Source organism: Myotis brandtii, unplaced genomic scaffold, assembly GCF_000412655.1.
Source record: "Myotis brandtii unplaced genomic scaffold, ASM41265v1 scaffold18, whole genome shotgun sequence".
Classification (NCBI taxonomy): domain Eukaryota; kingdom Metazoa; phylum Chordata; class Mammalia; order Chiroptera; family Vespertilionidae; genus Myotis; species Myotis brandtii.
The window spans coordinates 1,667,410-1,686,126 of record NW_005356674.1 but is presented as its reverse complement, the minus strand read 5'-3'; the positions used below and the strand labels follow the sequence as shown (position 1 = coordinate 1,686,126).

At 50.2% G+C, this 18,717-nt stretch overlaps 2 protein-coding genes and 1 long non-coding RNA gene across 5 annotated transcripts in view; 2 read left to right on the top strand and 1 right to left on the bottom strand.

The window, feature by feature from the left end:
- The window catches only part of ARMC8 (armadillo repeat containing 8), a 79,224-nt gene extending 73,219 nt beyond the window's left edge, over window positions 1-6,005 (top strand). For all 3 annotated transcript variants that reach the window (XM_014537487.1, XM_005863527.2, XM_005863526.2), the window contains 2 exons: window positions 518-611; window positions 3,601-6,005. In XM_014537487.1, the coding sequence (XP_014392973.1) occupies window positions 518-611; window positions 3,601-3,634 (128 nt within the window). In that variant the 3' untranslated portion in view covers window positions 3,635-6,005. The remainder of the gene's footprint in view (window positions 1-517; window positions 612-3,600) is intronic.
- A 2,518-nt stretch (window positions 6,006-8,523) lies between these two features.
- NME9 (NME/NM23 family member 9) overlaps window positions 8,524-18,717 on the bottom strand; it is a 19,119-nt gene continuing 8,925 nt past the window's right edge. Inside the window, exons 6-12 of the mRNA XM_005863525.2 lie at window positions 17,889-18,005; window positions 16,704-16,779; window positions 14,242-14,324; window positions 13,855-13,947; window positions 12,404-12,558; window positions 10,764-10,900; window positions 8,524-8,910 (exon numbers count right to left, since the gene is read on the bottom strand). Of these exons, the coding sequence (XP_005863587.1) occupies window positions 8,849-8,910; window positions 10,764-10,900; window positions 12,404-12,558; window positions 13,855-13,947; window positions 14,242-14,324; window positions 16,704-16,779; window positions 17,889-18,005 (723 nt within the window). The 3' untranslated portion in view covers window positions 8,524-8,848. The remainder of the gene's footprint in view (window positions 8,911-10,763; window positions 10,901-12,403; window positions 12,559-13,854; window positions 13,948-14,241; window positions 14,325-16,703; window positions 16,780-17,888; window positions 18,006-18,717) is intronic.
- LOC102261866 lies at window positions 14,319-17,990 on the top strand. Its single transcript, XR_313439.2, has 3 exons — window positions 14,319-15,711; window positions 17,216-17,473; window positions 17,912-17,990. It is a non-coding gene; the product is annotated as an uncharacterized LOC102261866 (long non-coding RNA).

Genomic DNA, 18,717 nt, shown 5'->3' with positions numbered 1-18,717 from the left:
CAACGTACAGACCCCAGAGTCCAAGTCTGGTGCCAGGGAAACAAGGCTGCCCTCAGGAGGTCCTAGTCTAGTTGGAAGCTAGACCAGAGCCATGTGAAGTTGGAACTGCCACACGCTAACGAGAGGCAGCAGGAAGTGCTGGGAGGTCAGTGGAAGGTGGAAGAGAACAGAAAGAGGAGACCAAGACCTGCTGTGGGTAGGAAGAGCCTGGCTTGGTGGTGACAGAGTACCCGGTGCCAGGCTGAAGAAGCTGACCGGTCCATGAGAAGTTAACTGAGGAGCAGACCTCAGGATGGACTGCAGGAAGGAGGGTCGAGAGGCAGGGAACCCAGTTAGAAATCTGTTGGAGAATCCAAGCCAGAGGGGATCCGATATACAGGGAGAGAGGAGGCCAAGGGGAAGGAGGGGGGACAGTGAAGAACGCTGGTAAAGTAAGGCTCCAGCTGGTTGATTGTACACTAAGGTGAGCAACTGTCTGGGTCATGTGCCCAGTAACCTGTTAGCTTTAATCTCTTAGGTTCACAAGAACGCCAGGATAAATTACGAGACATGGGCATTGTAGATATTCTACACAAACTGAGTCAGTCACCAGATTCAAACCTATGTGACAAGTGAGTATCGAAAGGGCCTGCTTTGGGGTACATTGGATCCTCTTATGAAGAATTTGAATTGCTTAGCAATTAACATGGCCAAACTTAAAATCTTTTAGATTCTTGGATTCCCTTTTTAATTTTCTGTGAGCCAACTGTGTGACATTTGAGTAAGAGATAAACTAGTAATTAGCAAATTAATAAAGATCCTCATCTTACTCTGAATTAACATGAGTCTGGGCTGTCTTAGTGGGTACCTGGAAAGGATCCAGAGGCCATTCCTTACATTCCTTTAATCATTAGAATAGAAATGCATGTGGCTTTCAGAAAAGAAGGCATTCACTAATAAAACATTAGCTCAAAACCTCCCTGAGCACTGCCTTTTGCCTGTCTAGCCTGGCTGCTGGGGATGCAGCAGTGACCACTGAGGAGTCCCTGTTGTCAAAGAGCTCACCCTTTCCTGGGAGAAGCAAGAATCATAATCAGAGATCCCTCTAACCTCAAAATAGTTAAAAGTGTTCTTCCTAGTGTGTGCACTCCCTTATACTGCAGCCTTCACTTTTCAGCTCACTTCCTTGCATAACAATGACTACAGCAACGAGCATCAGCTCTCATCTCCAGATTCTTAAGCACAACCTAAGCCTGGTCCTGCCTTTCTCATCCTCTACGTTCCCCCTCCAATCCCATGCCCACCCTGCCTGCCCTGTCCAGTATCACATCTTCATGTTCATCTTGATTCACCAATTCATTCTCCTCTGCTCTGAATCCCCATCCACTCAGCAATGTTTGTTTTTTAATACTAACCTCCGCCAGGCACTGTTTTAGGCATTAGTGATATAACAGTGAATAAAATTAATGAAGTCCTTGCCTTCATGGCACTTACGTTCTAGTACAGAAGACGGACAGTAAGCAAATAAATATGGGATATGATAGCAGGAAATGAGATTTACTATGAACAAAAAGCATGTGAGGGACTGGAGAGTAAGAAAATTTTCACACAGATTAGTCAATAAAGGCCTCTGAAAATGTGACATTTGATCAAAGACCTGGATGAAATGAGTCTGCCAGGCAGATGTTCAAAGGAAGAGTGTTCCAGGCAGAGGGGGCAGAAAGTGCAAGGCCCTGAGGCAGTAATGAGCTTGACATGTTCAAGGAATAGCAGGAAGACCACTGGGGTTGGAGGAAATGAAACCAGGGGGAAAGTGATAGAACGGAGCTCAGGAAGGAGGTGGTGAGCACGTGAAGAGCCTTGTAGCCAATAGTAAGGACTTTGGATTTCATTCAGAGTTTAATAGGAAGTCATTGGAGAGTTTTGAGCAAAAGAGACATTATCTGATTTGAAGTTTTAGAAGTTCACTCTGGTGGCTGTGTAGAGAATCGTCCGTAATAAAGCAAAAATTGAAACAGGGAGACTAAAGGCTATTGTCCTGTGCATAAGAGATGATGAGGGTGGTAGTGGTAGACGTATTGAGAAGTGGTCAGATTCAGGACTTAATCTAAAGGTAGAGCCAACAGGATTTGCTCAGGAATTCGATATAGGATGTTAAGGAAAGAGAGGAAAAGAAACTGCCTAGAGCAGTGGTTCTCAACCTTCTGGCCCTTTAAATACAGTTCCTCATGTTGTGACCCAACCTTAAAATTATTTTTGTTGCTACTTCATAACTGTAATGTTGCTACTGTTATGAATCGTAATGTAAATATCTGATATGCAGGATGGTCTTAGGCGACCCCTGTGAAAGGGTTGTTCGACCGCCAAAGGGGTCGCGACCCACAGGTTGAGAACTGCTGGCCTAGAGTTTTAGCCTGAGCAACTGCATAGTGGGTTGTCCTTGACCAAGATGGTGAAGAATATGAGCAAAGTGGGTAGGGAGAGGGAGATCAGAAGTTCTTGTTTGGGCGAGCCAACTTTGCGATGCCTATTAGATAAACGAGGGACTTGGCAGAGTGGGGCTGTGCATATAAATACGGTGATTCTGGGGCAGGATGTAGTATCAGCCATAAACTTGTTTCTGTAGGAGAATTTCCTTGTTGAACTCAACTCATAACTTAGAGACAGCTTGAATAGAGCTTTCTGTTCTGATGGGTTGGTCTATTTGAACTATCATTTTTATAGTCTTAGATAATTGCAAGAATATCCCTTAGTATACCACTTTTTAAAGTGTAGATTATATCTATTACTTTGCTATATAGAAACTGCACTTGAGGCCAGCTTATTGCATGCCCAGTCTACTTGGTATACTTTCATCAGCCAATAGTAACTGAAAATGTTAGCCTTTCCTCCATTAACATAGAAGGGAAGACCACTGCTAAAACCTGACTTCCTAATTCCCAAAAGCTCATAACAGGAGCAGTAAAGGAGGCCTCCTCAGTCCTAGCTCAGAGGAAGACACCTTTACAAGGATCAGGAAGGTCAAATCGCTGCCCACATTGCATCTTTCCTCTCCAACTAGTTACCTTCTTTCCCAGTCACAACAAACGCACATCCCACATTGTCATTGTCATTAGGAGATTTACATGAGCTTGTAACCCTTTCTGAGGCATTGGAACCATGACAGCCTCATCCCATGACCTTCTGGCCCCTTCTGTGCACCTTTAATCAGCACTTAAACACCTTCCTGGGTCAATTTTAGTTTCCCAAACCCTAAGCTTCCTCCCCAGTGTCCTGTAGCACTGGGTAAAACCTGCATGGCAATAGAACATAATTCCAGATCCGAGACAACTCCATGCCAGTGACAAGGAAAACTATAGACCGTCACTGGGCTGCAGTAGGTGTAAGGACTAGAGCAGCCCTGTCTAAGGGAACCACAGAAGAGGAAAGGAGCCAGCCTGGTGTGGAAGTGTCTTCTGACTGCAGAATTCTGCCCCTGAGGGCAGGTGCCCAGCTGGGCTCACCCGGTTCCCTTTGGGGAGTCTAACATTTTAGACTCCCCATTACCATCTTTGAGCCGCAGGGTTTTCCCCCTTTTTAATACTTCTGAGATGAAGACTGACAGGAACTTTGTGATTTCAGGGCCAAGACGGCGCTGCAGCAGTATCTGGCGTGACGGGAGCATTCGGGGCACCCGTGAGCATCCCACATCCTTGGTAAAGGAAGTACAGGAACTAGCCTCATTTGATTCCTTCTATTTGCACACGTCACCTTGGACTGCAGGGAGCTGTTTTGCAAAAGCAATTTGGTAGGCTTAGATCTCAAATTCATCTTGAGAACATATTTTTGAGGTAGTAATTTCCTCAGAGGACTGTCGTGTTTTGTTTTGGGGGGGTTTTCTGAGCTACCTGGACTCTTTATTAGAACAATCAATCATTTTCCTTTGGACCTACAATTTTTTGCCTATGCTGCAGCCACTTTGTGAGTGAGAATGAGAGTGTCTGTGCATACACAGATGTATGTGTACGTGTGTGTGTGCTCGTGGGTCAGGATGAATGGATGTGTGTGTGGGGGGGATACCTCAAAATTTTCTTTTCTTATTTTGTGTGAAAATCTCTTTTCTACAGATTTTCCAGGGTTTAAGCATTGCTTGCTGTATAAAATAACTTTACTGAATTATATACAGTTTGAATGAAATGTTATTTTAAAAACAAAACAATTGTTAAGTGTTCCATAAAGGTTATGTTGAATTTTGATCAGATGAATATTTGTAAGTAAAAAATATATGCATTTCTGAACCTCAACTTACATAGATTTTCTTTATAAAAGAACAAAGAAAAAAAAAAGAAAAAGAAAAGGTTGGCTATAGTTGGCCTGAATAACAGGCACGATATATGGTGCTGTGCAAAATAGTAAGCTAGCATCTTACTGCCGTCAATATCAGCCTAATTCAATAAGCTCTCAGACTTCCAGGTCGGATGGACAGGGTGAAGGAGAGTGAGGGGACAGAGTCACCATAGGTTTTTTGAAACATCAAAGGGAAACATAACTACTGATAGTGGAAGCCCAGCCATAACTCTGGGCTGCCCTTGGCAGGAACTGGGCACAGAGCGCCTCCCAGCCGCCCTCAACCCTGCCGTTGGTGCAGCAGTATCTGGCAGGATTTGAACCAGTCACAGAACCTTGTGCTCAAAACTAAAGTAGCTCCTCACTTCCTGGAAACAAAGTCTGGTCACCTTGTGCTGCCTGAAGCAGCACACATCGCTGTGAAACTCGAGAATGCTCTTCAGACCATCTGTGGAAAGAAGCAAAGAGCAGGATAGTGTGGAAAGCTGTTTTTCTCTTAGCGACACTGCTATTGAGTGTCCTTTTGTAAAATGAAATAGGAATGTTAGTGAGAGATGCAGCTAAGATCTTTTCCTGCAAGAAGCCAAAAACACTGAAGTTTGAGAGAAGGAAAGGGACTCTCCCTGGGAGGACCAAAGAGGAATCCTTTCTACAAGCGAGTGTGCTTGGTCCTTCTGCAGCCCTCAGCGTGGCGCCTGCTCCACCTGCCGGGTCAGCTTCAAAGTGAACTCAACCGAGATTGCTCTTGACTGAAGGTAGAACCAGCCTTCCTTTCCCTTTGTTCAAAGACGGTCAAAGGCACTGTGGCCAGGAAGGGAGTCTGCGGCCAGAAGCTTGCCGTGGGCACATGCCACACAGGGTCCCGAGCCCACCAGCCACTCCTGATGAGGTCGCACACATCGCGGGCACCCACCACCAACCTGTACCTTCCTTGGAAGATTCAAATATGTTTGATTGCAGATGAATGTTTTTAAATGTATTTAACGCAATTTTTCCTGTTCTCAACCTGACCACACGCTATTCAAACACAGAGATTTCCAAGTTGTTACTTTCTCAAACATCATTGATTTAAAAATCTGTCCCAACAGGCACTTGGGTTTTGTGCAGCTGTCAGTGTGCTAATGTGAGGACATCCTTGCTTGGCACTTGAAACACAAAACAGTATGGAATTGGTATTTAAAAGTACCAGGTAAATACACAGAAACCAATAGCGAATTGCTGAGACAATCTTGAACCCAGATAGCATTAGGAAGCTAACGGCCCAATGAAATAACACGTTCACACTTAACCTCTGTGGATAAATCTTGCCTGTGGCTATAAACAGATGATCAAAGAAAAAGTGCTTTACTATAATTAACTTTTCTGATTTCAATGAAGGAAATGTATTTATTAAAACAAAGCTGTTTGCTGCTCTACACAGGTGCAGTGTTCTGTCAGCAAGAGGTGGGAGGAATGGGATGTGATCTTGTGTCTTCACCCAAGTTCTTAACTAAGCTTCTCGCTCTCTCTAATACTGCATTCTGTTTCTCCTTTTGTGCCCTGATTGTAACCCAAAACTTATGAACTAGAAAAGAATGTCCAGTTTAATGAGTTGCATTTTTTTCCCTTGAGCACTTTATGTGGAACAATACGTGTTCTCCTGGTAGTGTTTGAATGATATGATTTTTAACACATGCTAATAAAAGCCAAGAAAGATCATGGCAACTTCTATAAAGGAGTCTGTTTTCCAAACGTCTGGAACACTAGGAAACATTAGAAGATAGTGTGTACTGGCTTCTGCAACCTGTGATTCTTGGTGAATGTGAAACCAGGAAGTGACTTCACATTTCAGAGGGGGTGGCTGGTGCCAGAGGGTCACTACAGCTTCCAGGGGCCTCTGCATCAGTCTGGGGGCCCCTCTCCTTCTGGCCTCCTGAAGGCCAACAGACCCTTTACAGGTGGCCACTCCCAGCCACCAGGATGCCCCCAATGTTGTGTCCCCCTCCGTCCTCTCCTCTTCCCCTTAGTATGCCACCTGGACTCGGGCCCAAAGCTTGGCAAATGACCAGCTGCACAGTGCATGAGCCGCCGCTGTCCCTCTGCAAGGACCCACAGGAACGTCACTCCCCTGCTGTTCTTGTCCCACCTCTAGAATGTAGAGAAGCACCTCCTATCTCTTGGTCTCACTAGAAACAGGAAGAAAGCCAAAGACACCTGCCCCAGAGCGTGAGGGGGAGATGGGGAGGTGATTGGCAGGGGAGGGAATTCCCCTGTCGTAGAGGAAACTTGGAATTGAGGCCTGAGAGAGGAGTCGAATGGGAGACTGACCCCAGATCCTGATGGAGAGTTGACAGGGAGTGATCCCAACTCCTTGCCACCTGGTGCTGCCCCAGCCCTGCCCCTTTCTACTGACTCTGATTGTTGGGCAAAGAGGCACATGTCGGTTCCCAGCATGAGGGGAGTTTTGATCCATGACCTAACTTCAGAGGAAGCTGAGGGGCACCCCAATCCCAAGGGCCAGATGGGGCCCACTTGAGCCACCTGCCTTTGCCCCTCTGTCAGCAGCCCGGGCTCCTGACCTCGTCTGCCAGGCACTCAGCCCTCTTGCTGAGAGGAGCCTCCCTCTGTCTCCATGGGGCTGGGCTGCCTCCACCCTGTCAGGTACTCACACCCCAGATAGCAGCCGTCCTGCAGCCCCAGGTTTTCTTCTGTCGGAGGGAGCCAGGCCCGGGCTCTGCCAAGGAATTCTGCCTGCAGAATGGGCTGACATTTTAGCCAAGCTCTGGACCCTTCTCCCCTCCATCTCCTACCACCTCCATCCCTCTGCCATGAACCTTGTGGATTCTGAGAAAAAGGCCCTACTGTGTAAAGGAAGGAAGGGCGTGTCAACACTTCTCCCACTCCGGCCCTGTCACCTAGGACCCCCGTTTCTCCCCTACCCTGCCACTCCCAGCCACTTCCTGGGAAGGCTTAAGATGGTCACAGACGCCAACACATCCTCCTCCACCCAGGCTCAGTCCTCGCCTACTCTTCTCCCTGCTTCATTTCTCGTCTCTCACCTCTCCGGTGATGCAAGATCCTTGGCTTCCCAGCTTCTGGGGAGATCAGACAGCTGTCAGCTGGGTGTACTCCTAAGCCGCTCATTCAGAGCCACACAGCGCCCGTGGTGTGGAAAACCAGGCCTAGGGCTCTGGCGATTCTCTAAGGTATTTGCCAGCTCTCACGGGGCACAGAGCAATTGAATCCCCCTCTTGAGCCCACTCCCAAAGGGAAGAGCACATCCCCACGATGGGCCAGGGGGCCGGCGGTCTGCAACAGTGGGTTCAACTTTCCCGACGTGCCCTGTCAGGGAGGGCTCCGGACGTGCCCTGTCAGGGAGGGCTCCGTTGTTCCCCACAGGGGCCTGTGCAGATGCTGGTGAGCACAGTGGACAGCGTGCTTCCATCGTGAGGTGGCTCAGGTCTCCACTTTCATGCAGCTCGGCTCAGCCTTCTGCCTCCAGTGCCAGCACATGCGCCCTATGCCCGAGGCTGCAGAAGGCAATGCCCCATCAAGAGCAGTCTTCTGAGGGCAAACTGCCCGTTTAAAGAACTTCAAGTCAGAGGAGCGAAGTTCTCTGGAGAAAATGAGCAAGTGAGAAGGGAATCGCTGACATTGGCCTCATGATGCAGAAGAACACGGCCTTTTGCTCACTCTGAGAGGAAAGGTGATGCCTGGGCTTAATGAACTTACAAGCAAACCAAAGAGCAAACCGGTAAGAGGGAGTGGCTGTGCATGTTAATATTCATGGGGTAATAACAGTTACTTCTTACTGAAAACCGGTTTCCCTCACGGGCACAACCATGGAGGGAGGGCAAAGTCAGGCAATTCCGTGAAAGCTGGAGGCCACCGGGCCCACGAGGAGCTCTCGGGTTTTAAAATTAGGCTTTAGCCAGAATCTAACCCCAAAACGCGGGGGAAGGGAGCATCAGGAAAATAGATGAACCTGGCTCCAGTGTAACCCCCAGCATTGCTTCAGGAGCACCCCGATTTACTGAGGACCCGGTGGCAGGCCTGCGACATCCCCGGACTGCCCGTGTGGCGTGGACAGGCAGCATGAGGGCTTAAGGCCGGGCTTCCCCTGTCTGCCTCCAAGCCCATCGGCCTGGCAGTGTCGTATCCAATCCTGTTGCACGGCTTTCAGGTTCCTAGTTACCCAGTTAAGCTCTGAAATTGTCTAAGCCGTAAAGCAGATTTATTCCAGTGTTTACTGGGGAGACACTGTCCTGTGTAACTAACTCCTTTTCCCCCGAGACAACATAGCAGAGTACAACTAATGTCCACTTATTTTGTAAAATTCCAGAAATAGCCACACAAAAAAAAAGTATATGTGCTATATACTGTTTAATAAGGCAGGAAACTATTTTATTATTCATGAAAGAGAGCTAAACTAAAAGAAATTGGTGCTCAAAAGAGTTAAGATCCGATTCTAGAGCTTTCCTTATGCGCAGCAGATGGGAGCGCACTGGCATTTCACTTGCTGGCCACGCCCTGGGTCACGTGCTGCGGAGGCTGCACATCCATCTCAGTGCACGTCCTCAGGGAAGGGAAGCACCTCGGTGGGGCCCACCACTCCTTCCTCGCGGTCTGTGGGACGACAGATGCTCTGTAGGATTCCTGAAACAGCTCCGTCCCAGTCCTCTGTCCCACACACCGTCCACAAAGAAACACAGGAAAAGGGGACCTAGCTACATCACAGACAATAAAGTTAGGGGTCAGGGGGGAAGGGACGGCAAAGAGAGGTCCTGATATGTGTGTTGGGGACCAGGAATTAAAGAAGTAAGAGAATGAGTAACATTGGTTGAGCGCTTACTATGTGTCAGGCACCAGGCTAAGAACCTGGCACCCATGGTCTCCTTTCGCCTTCACAACAGCCCTATGAGGAAGACCCTTCTTGCAGAGGTATTATTATGGGGCTAAAATTGGTCTGTCATTATCTCCATTTCACAGATGAGGAAACTGAAGACCAAAAAGGTAAGTCATTTTCCAGAGGCTATTCAGCTGGTAAATAGTGGAGCCAGGATTCAAACCTTGGGCTACCTGTCTTCAGTGACCTTGACCCTTGCCCCTTCGCAGAAAAAGTGCTGGGTAAGTGGGAAGCACACTCTGCTCCTGACAACTAGAAAAGCAGGACACGTCAAGCAAACGGGCGGAACATCAGCGCCCTGTGAGGCTGTGCACTTTTTCCCGGGCTGTGATCTGGCCTCAGCCCTTCTGGAATTCTCCCCTGTACCCATGATCACCTGAGGCCCAAAAGTCAGCCTCATGATCTCCCAACACTCCCCCCAATGGCCCCGATGAGTATTCCCAGCCAATTCGCTCTCCTTAGACTTCAGTCTTGGACCTCAGGGAGACCTGCTTGTTTCCAGTTGCCCCTCCAGAAAGGATGACCCTGTCCCATGACCTGGGGACATTAAGGAAATGCACCGGGGGCTCTGAGGGCAGGTGCCGGAGGAAAGCTGGCCCTGGCAGTGCCACCAGAGCACCTCCCGCAGGGCCATGGCTTTGAGGAATCGCAACTCGCACTCGGGTGTGTGAACTCGGTACTTGCCAGGATTTCTCACCTCCCTAGAATCCATGGCACACTCAGCTTGCCCTCAGCTGGAGGGGCAAGGATTCAACGGGGCCTGTCCTACCTTACTTTGCCCTCAGAACACCTATTCTTACTTGGCTGCATTCAGATCTTGAGAAGATGAGGAACATAGCAAACATTTAGGTAAATATATTAAACATTTGGGCACACACGGTTATCACCATTTCAGATCTGCATGGGGCCTCCTCCCAAGAATCCACCCCCCGCCCCAACCTCACATCCTTTGCTTTTCCCAGGATATTCACCCTCTGGTCCCTTCAGGCTCAAACTAGAACCGCAGACCTCGGCAGCAGGAGCAGGGCCAGGCCTGGCTCTCCACGCGTGGAATGGGGTAAGTCTCGTGCGCTCTGGACGTCTTAGGTGTCTCACCCATATTTGGAGGTGATGACCCCGTATGCTTTTCCCAAAGTGTGGGGGCTGAGGGATACGAGGGTGACAGAGGGCCCTTCTGTGCAACCCTCACTCAGCGACCTCACCAAGGGCCTAGCATGGGGCCTGCAGAGAACAGGGGAAGTGAGGGGACGACATCTGGCCACTCACTGGCTTGGATGTAGGCTTCCAGAAAGTTCTATTTTCCCAGTGGTTTCCACAGGAAAATGCAAAGAAACTTGGCAATGAAAATATGGCTCCAAAGTAAGAATGCCACAAAAAAATGTAATAAGCTTTAACAGCCGCTGTTACTCTGAAAATCCAAGCAGATGGGGACTGCAACTGCAGCTGTATACTGGCTCCTGTCTGAGCAGCCTTATCAGATTGGAGCCTTGGTTACCACATGGTTATCATGCCCCCCCCCCCCCAATATATTCACTAAAGATGAATAGAGACCAAACCTGCCTGGATGACTTACCCAGAGCGGTTTCCAGGACGTGGTCCGCAAACGTAAAGCTGGGGAAGAGCAGAGCCAGCTCTCGGCGGGCGTCCTCCGCGTCCCGGCTCCCGTGGACCGCGTTAAAGGGCACTTCCGTGCCGTACTGGGCGCGGAGACTGGGAGCATTGGCAACATGGACAAGACACAGTTGTTTCATTTGAAAGAGAAATGTTTTGCTCTCCGGCAACGTGGTTGCCAGCTACCAATGGGCACCCTGCACTTCTGCGAAATGGCTTTCTCTCGGTTGGAAATGCCAAGAACAGCAGCCAGGGTGACAGGAGCTGACATCTGTCCCGCCCGCCAGGGCAGCATTCTGGGCATGCTGCCTGGTGCTTCTCAAACGTGCTCTCGTTTCACTTGTGCCACAGCCCTGGGAGGGAACAGTGGAAGCCCAGGGGCGGCCGTTTTACTGATATCATAACCAGGGGCTGGCGCCTGCCAAGGGCTTCAGATAGGTCTGCAGAGTCAACCCCCAGTAGCCCCATCAGCTAATGCTAATATTGCTAGGACTTCCTGTGTGTCAAGCACTGTCCTAAGCGCTTCATACATACAGGCTGTCCCCAAAAAATGTGTACATACTTTAACAGCTGGCAGCTCCGTTTTGAAAGTGAAATGCATTTTAATAAACACTGCCTTTAAAATTATTCAAAGTGTGTGTTACATTTTTGAGAGACACCCTATATATATGCTCATTTAATCCTCACATCAACATCTGAGGCAGGTCTCATTATAGCACCCATTTTTCAGATGAGGGAATCGAGGCAGAGATTAAAGCATGGCCCAAGGTCACACAGTAAGAGGAAGAAGAAAGATTCTGAAATCTGTCTCTTAACCATGATACTCTCTAGCCCCCTTGATAGTTGCTCAGATCCCCATTTTACAGATGAGAGAACTGAGACCCTGAGAAGGGACATGCCTGAGTATATGGTAACCTAAGATCTGAGCACTGGGCTGTCTTTCGCTAGCCCAGGCTGCCTCATATATGAATGTCCCTGGCCCCTACAGCTACAAGGTGCAACCTCGGTTACTTAGCCTCTTGCTCATTTCTTTCCTGTTGGCTGGGCCTCTCACAGCTTCAAAGGAAAGAAAGATGTGGTGGATTTGGCATTGGTGGTGTGCTAAAAACACACAGGGGCAAGGAGCAGACCAAGGACAATATGCAGGACAGCATGCTCACGCTCAGGGCACCCAGGGAGGGGAGTAGGCGTTGAGGGGCTTGAGTGCAGTGCATATTCCTAGACTCTACCCAGGCTCTGACTTGGCTGGCCTGGCAGGGGGCGGGGGGGTGCTGAGACCTGTTTCCTGGGTGAGTATGGCAGGTGGTCCTGAGACCACCCTTTGGGACCTTCTGGCTACAGAGAGAACAGTGAGGCCTGGGTCCAGCAGCAGCCTTCAGAATTGGGCAACAGAGGCAGCAAGGAGGCATTCGGCGAAGGGCAGGGGACTGGATCAGAGGGTGAGGACGTCAGGGTCTCCCCCAATATATAACAAAGGGGGTCATGGCCATCAGAGAGCCCTCTGTGTTACCCACGATTCGGGGCTGAGCATCAGGCAGGGCTCTCTGCTTCCCCGGATGCAGGTTCTGAGATGGATGTAGGGACCCCAGCTAGTGACATCACCTGTCAGGCTGCTCCCTCCTGGCCACGTGCGGGTCACAGGGTCCCATGAGGGCTCGCCAGGCGGTGGCAACGTCCTCGGTGTCCTCAGTCCTGGTGAGGATCAGGAGGTGGCTCGGCCCACTGCACATGTGATGTACCAGCTTCTCAAATGCCTCCTGGAACAGGGAGGGGAAACGGGCCGAGGGTCAGCGGGGCCCGTCCCACCCACAGGATGGGCGGGGTCAGTGAGCAGCCTTGCCACCAGCCAGCAGGCCCCTGAAGGGCCCCTGGGAGGGATGGTGGTGATGCCCCCCCACACCCAGAGGAACCAGGTATAAGCTAAAAGGCAGAAAGAGGAGACTTTGGGTTGACTCATTTGGGGTTGAACATGAGATTATAAGAAACTAGAGGACCGGTGCATAAAATTCATGCACTTGGGGGGGGGGTCCTTCAGCCTGGCCTGCACCCTCTTACAGTCCAGGAGCCCTCAGGGGATGTCCAACTCACGGCTTAGACCCACTCGAGGGAAGCGGGCCTAAGCCATCTGTCGGACATTCTTAGCGCTGCTGCAGAGGTGGAAGACACTTCTGGCTAAGCAGTGCTCCCCCTGTGGGAGAGCACTGACCACCAGGGGGCAGCTCCTGTGTTGAGTGTCTTCCCCCTGGTGGTCAGTGTGTGTCATGGCAACTGGTCATTCTGCTGTTCTGTCGATTTGCATATTTGGGTTTTATTATATAGGATTAGGTAGGGGCATTTTTTAAAATCACATATATGGAAATCCTGTGGATGCTGGGTAACCAGGGGTGGGGTGTAGTTGAGACTTTTTTGTTTCTTTGTTGTTGTTGTTGTTTTGGCGGGGGGAGGGAGTTGGCAGTACTTTAGAATCCTTCCTCTTCCTTCAAGTAACAGCTCTCTGGTTTTCCTTCCTGAACAGCCCTTCCCCCATCATTTGGCCCTATTCTGGCTGACAACCATAATGTCTATCCACACCCCCATACCTCCCATGCACACACACCTCAACTAGAGGGAGGGCTGTGACCAAGTTAGGCCGCCAGCTCCTGCCAAGTCCATGAGCCAAGCAGATGCAAAGGGAGGTGGCTGAACCCGAGTCCAACGGCAGCACCCCAGCCCCCGAAGTGACTGTCCCTGAGGTTCCGCTCCTGACATTCCCTACAACTGTCTTGGTTCTTCTCCCCAACACCGTCTCGTTCAACTCTCCCTTCCGTTCCCAGAGTTAGGGAGTATCATTTCAATCAATCCCTTATTTCGTTACTTCAGGTAGAGTCCAAATCGCTTCCTGCAGCCAAAGCACCTTCACCGATGCAGCATCATGACTGAACCAATTCACAGCCGCCTCCTGCTATATTCTTGTTCTTCATCATACTCTATTTTCTCCCAAACTAGTAACCTGTGATCATACTCAAAAGAGAAGAGATGGGAGTGGGTTGGACAATGGGAGCGGACGAGCTGACCTCTCCAGCTCTGTGTTGGTAGAAGAGTTGCATTTCTGCCTCTGTCATGGTCCTCTCTTCACTCATTATAATGTCAAACCCAGCTTCCTGGATCTGCAGAATATACACACACATTCTGAAAGGGTAAATGAAGCCCAAATTCCCATCTAAATGAGTTGAAAAGTAGAAGATAATAGAAAAGGCAACATTAAAAACAGTGGAAATCCTCACCTTTATCATATCTTTCCTGCTTAGATTTTTTAATTTTAATTTACTTAAATGGAATTTTGGTTAAAGCTCCTTAAAAGCGTTCTCTCCCTACTAGGAAGGACACTGCTCCACGATGCCCACCCGTTTCCACCAGAGGAGACCCGAGGACAGCCTGTGGGGTGCGTGTTGTCCCTCTACCTTCATGATAATCTCATCAGTCTTCCCGTGGCCGACTGCATCTGGTTTAATGATCGCCAAGGTACAGGTCTTCTCTGATGAAGCTGTAATAAGCCAAGGGTGGTGCTGTCAGGCGCTCGGCTCATCCATCTTGGAGGCTCTCAGGAGGCCACCTGCAGGGACCACACAGCCTCTGCACACAGCGCCCAGGGGTCCCTCGCCTGGCCTCTGGCTGTGCCCCTGCAGACCTGGACTCTAGTGGGAGCACAGGTCTGGCTCCAGACCTCAATCTCAACCTCAACCTGGCTGCAGGGGACAGAGACATGCTAGGGACACAGACCTGGGAGGGAGGGAGGGAGAGGGGATGGAGGGGGAAGAAGCAAGGGAGGAGTGGGAGGAGATCAAAGACTACCCAGGAACAGAAACCCAGAAACAGCTGAGAGAGGAGGCCTGCAGGGGGAGTAGGGGGGAGCCGTGGCAGAAGCAACGCAGGCCTGGCTACTCCTGTTCCTTCCTGTCACCCTCTCATGATTCCTGGCTCTGACTGCTGACTGCTGTGTTCTCCTCTCACTCTGCGGGCTCCTTTGCCAATGCTTCTTTTTTACTTCCCTGGCACATGGCCAAGGAGGGCTGCCCTGGGCCCTGAGTCCACATGACCCTTCAGCGCCAGCGCACATGACCAAGCTGCAGCTCTCCAGTCTTCTCGGCCTCAGTTCAGTTTCCCCGCAGAGAAGCCCAAATTGGCCAGCATGTTGTTTGCAGCTAAGGCACCAGTCATAGCTCACCGACGCGTCTACTGACTGGCTGCCCTTTGGTCAGTGTCCATGGGTCCAACCAGCCGTGACGCTGAGGGAGATGCCACATAACCACAGTCCACTGCTCAGGCCGCCGGCGCTGCAGGGAGCCCCATGTCCAGTCATGAATCTGTCCTGTTGTACTGCTGTTTGTATGAACGGGGCCTTGGGGACCAACCTCTGCTCTCCACAGACTCTGTGTCCTCCTAGCCTCTTCTATTCTCAACTTTTACATCAGTTGTGTTGCAATGAGACTTGACAATATCCAGAAATCTCAAAAGAAGTGTACTGCAAGGCGTGAATTATTTGAAGCAACAACTCTACTCATTTCCCTGTGAATTCCACTTACAACATCCTATGAGCACTGTGAGCACTTAGACCTTAAGGGATCTTACATAAACGTCCTTATACGTTGACCAGTGAGTGAGGTTAGCTCAGAGGTACACTGTGAGAAGAGAACTGGCCAGAGCAGGGGCCTGGAGAACTCCAGCTTGAAAAGGGAGTAAAAGAAAAGACGCCAGCGAAGGGAAGGCTGAGGAGAGGCCGGACACGTCGGGGGAAACCGAGAAAGGCCGTGACCAAGAGAAGCCAAGAGAGAAGAGGGTTTGGAGAAGGAAGACATTGCGAACGTCCGCGTCTGTAGGAAGATGCCGTAGGACGTGACTGGGAACGGTCCCTTGGATTTGGCATGAAGAAGGTCAGTGGTGCCCTGGGCAGGAGCAGGTCAGGGGGAGCGGGCGGCAGCCGCAGGTGGGGTGGCCCCCGGAGTGTGGACAAAGTTCCGGAAGCTCAGAGTGGGGGAGAGGAAGGCCAGGGCAAGGACAGGGTTTTGCATTGTTTTCTAGGCGGAGAGATTGGATTTTAAGGAAAACAAGGGGGAGGGGACTCACAGGAGATAATCCAAAAAGGAGGCAACAAATGGAAGTCAAATGGATGATTTTTCTTTTCACACTGGAACCATCTTGCTCTCCTAAACTGGGCCTCTCCTTGCTAGAATCCAACTCAAACATCCTCATTGCCCACACACCAATACACAGCCTTTCTGCTTCGTGCAATCATCGAATCTTCCTTCTCTTTCCAGCGCTGTCCCCGAACTTAGGCCTGGCTGCCTCTGGTGTCTCAGTGGCCTTCCTCCTCCCCAGCCACAGCCTGGCTGACGTGGGCTTCTCCCCACACTGTCAGGAGGCTCGGGAAGACCTGCCGGGCAGGGCAGTGTAGAATCCTGAGTTGTATGTGGGGGAGCAAGGGCAGAGGGTGCAGGGCTGTGGGGAGAGAAGGTGTTCAGCTGACTTTCTGATACTTCAGAAAAAAAGGTGAGAAAAAAAAGAAAGAAACTTGAGCTCTTTAGTTGAAATAAGGACTAAGGAAACATCAGCATCGTTACTGTACAATATTAGTGTCGATATCCTCCACTTTATTCCACGGAGCTTTTCCTGACGCCCAGAAGTCGCCATGAAAGTCACACTTGCTCTATTTGAACATGATCAGAAAGCTGTGAAAAGTGCCCAAAATGCCATTAAAGGACAGAAAGGAGACATGAAATGATGCTGGAGGACAGGTGACCGGAGGCAAAACGTTTTACAAGTGGCTCAGGTGGCTCGATAAACTGACTACTCGTATGTTTTTTAAAAACACATCAAGTCGGAGTCTGCTTGGCCTTTTGGCCTTGCTGGTTGGCTGGGCACTCACCCACGTCCGCGTCTTCGCCACCGTCCTTTTCATGGGAAAAGCATTCCTCCTCCTCAGAGAGAGCCTCGTCTTTGATCTGATACAAATTGGTCAGGAACAGAGGTCATTAATTAATTAAAATGACCACAAGACCTTCAAAAACCCGCAGAAACCCCCAAAATAAAGGTTAAAAATACAGCAACAAAAGGGCCAAGATTATCTATCTTGGAAACAAGAAAAGTGTTGCTAACAGCTGTGCGACGATGCGGGGAGGGGGTGCTGAGTGTTTGGAGACAAGGAAATCCGTGCTGAGCTTAAGGCTCACAGTCGGGCTGTTTCCACAAGCACCAAGTACACATACAGAGCTGGCAACGGAAGAACTGAAAGGCGAGTAAATATGAAGCGATTGCCCGCACAGTGCAGGGAAGCAGTACAGAGAGAGCACCAGCATTTGGGACCGCCTTTCTTGGGGGGAAGTTGCCAGTTTTCTGGGGGGAAAGTATGATTCGATGCCTGTCCATTCTAAAAAACAGGACTTTGCCCTTTGGAATCGAATGTGAGAACTGGAACAATGAACGCTGAACACGAAGGCTCCTTTGGCAGGTGCTCAGAGCTCCAGGAAATGTCCCTCTCTCTGCTGCAGGTGTGTCGTTCTTCGGAGGCAGCCAGTTATTTATGAAAAACTCAGCCCGTGTCATCGTGGAAATAATATCCCAGAACCACAGGCTGTTTCTCATGGTCCTGACAGAGCTTAATTCCTAAAGTCAAGACGAGAGCCTCTGGGATCACAAGTAAGACTTCCAGGAATGGAGGTGAGGGGGGCAGGTCACCAGGAGAGATCTCGCCCTGGGGCTGGGCTCCGCCTGCCCACTCCTCAATTCCATCCCTTTATTTTCATTTCTGACTTCATTGTCAGGGATCCAGAAACCCTGTGACGAGTAGAAGGAGGGGAGGAAGGGAAGTGGATAAAGAAAGTTGAAGTGTTCTGGGTGAAGGGACAGCTTTTTAAAAGAAGGCTCCAGAAGGAAGATTTCAAAATGCACATGTCAGCGGGGCCTTGTGCTCTCCCTGCACTCTCAGCGGGGACTCGGGTGGGCATTTAATGAAGCTTCCAGCTGACAGGCCCAGGAAAATGAGGGGGAGGGGAGGGAATGGCAGGCCTGGAGCACACCCTGAGCTTGCTGCTTGCAGGAGTGGCCGCCTTACCACCTTCCGTTCTCTGCCTTCAGCCAGCACCTTCCTCTCGGCCTCCAGCTGGTCCAGGATGGTTTTCTGCAGCAGTGGGGCGTTTGCTCCTCTAACCACAGCCACCAGTTTCCCTCCCTGCAACAGGACAGATGTGCTGCTCAAGCCACAGGACACCCAGATGCTAATCTGTTCGAGAACCAGTGGGAGTGCCCAAGCGCTTTGTTTAGGAGTGTGCCCAAGGTCAAGGTCAAAGCCCATCGGCCCCAGGCCCACAGCCTCCATCCACTTCTCTGCCTTGTACCCCAGGCCCCTCCTTTCAGAACTTCCTTCAGGGCAATGGGGAGTCGGCTAAGGGAGGGACAGGATGTGAGTTGCCTATACCTGGCTCATGCCCTCAACATGTATCTATTAAGCACTTACCTGTCAAGCACCGAGACCCAGGCAAAAGCTATGAACACTAAACATGAAAAGACACAGTCGTGCCCTCAGTGAGTGGGGAGCCGAGTGGGGGCAGAAAGGTGATCATCAAACAAACAATTACAATAGAACGAAGTCATTGCTTTAATGGGGGGTGTACAGAATGCTTGGAATTCCGGGCAAGACTCGATTCCCAACTCCATCTGGAAGGTCAGGTGGTGTTTGGGGTGCATGGGTTTCCTGCTTTCACTGGTTCAGCAGCGTGTGGCTGGGGCACGCTCCTCTTAGCTCCTTCCCACGTCTCCCTCCCGCCCCACCCATGTTCCACCATATGACTTCAGTCTCCCGACTAAAACTCCAGGCGCAAATGTTTTATCACAAGCTCCTGATCTGTAATACTTGCAGTGCTGAGGGGCCCAAACGTTTCCAA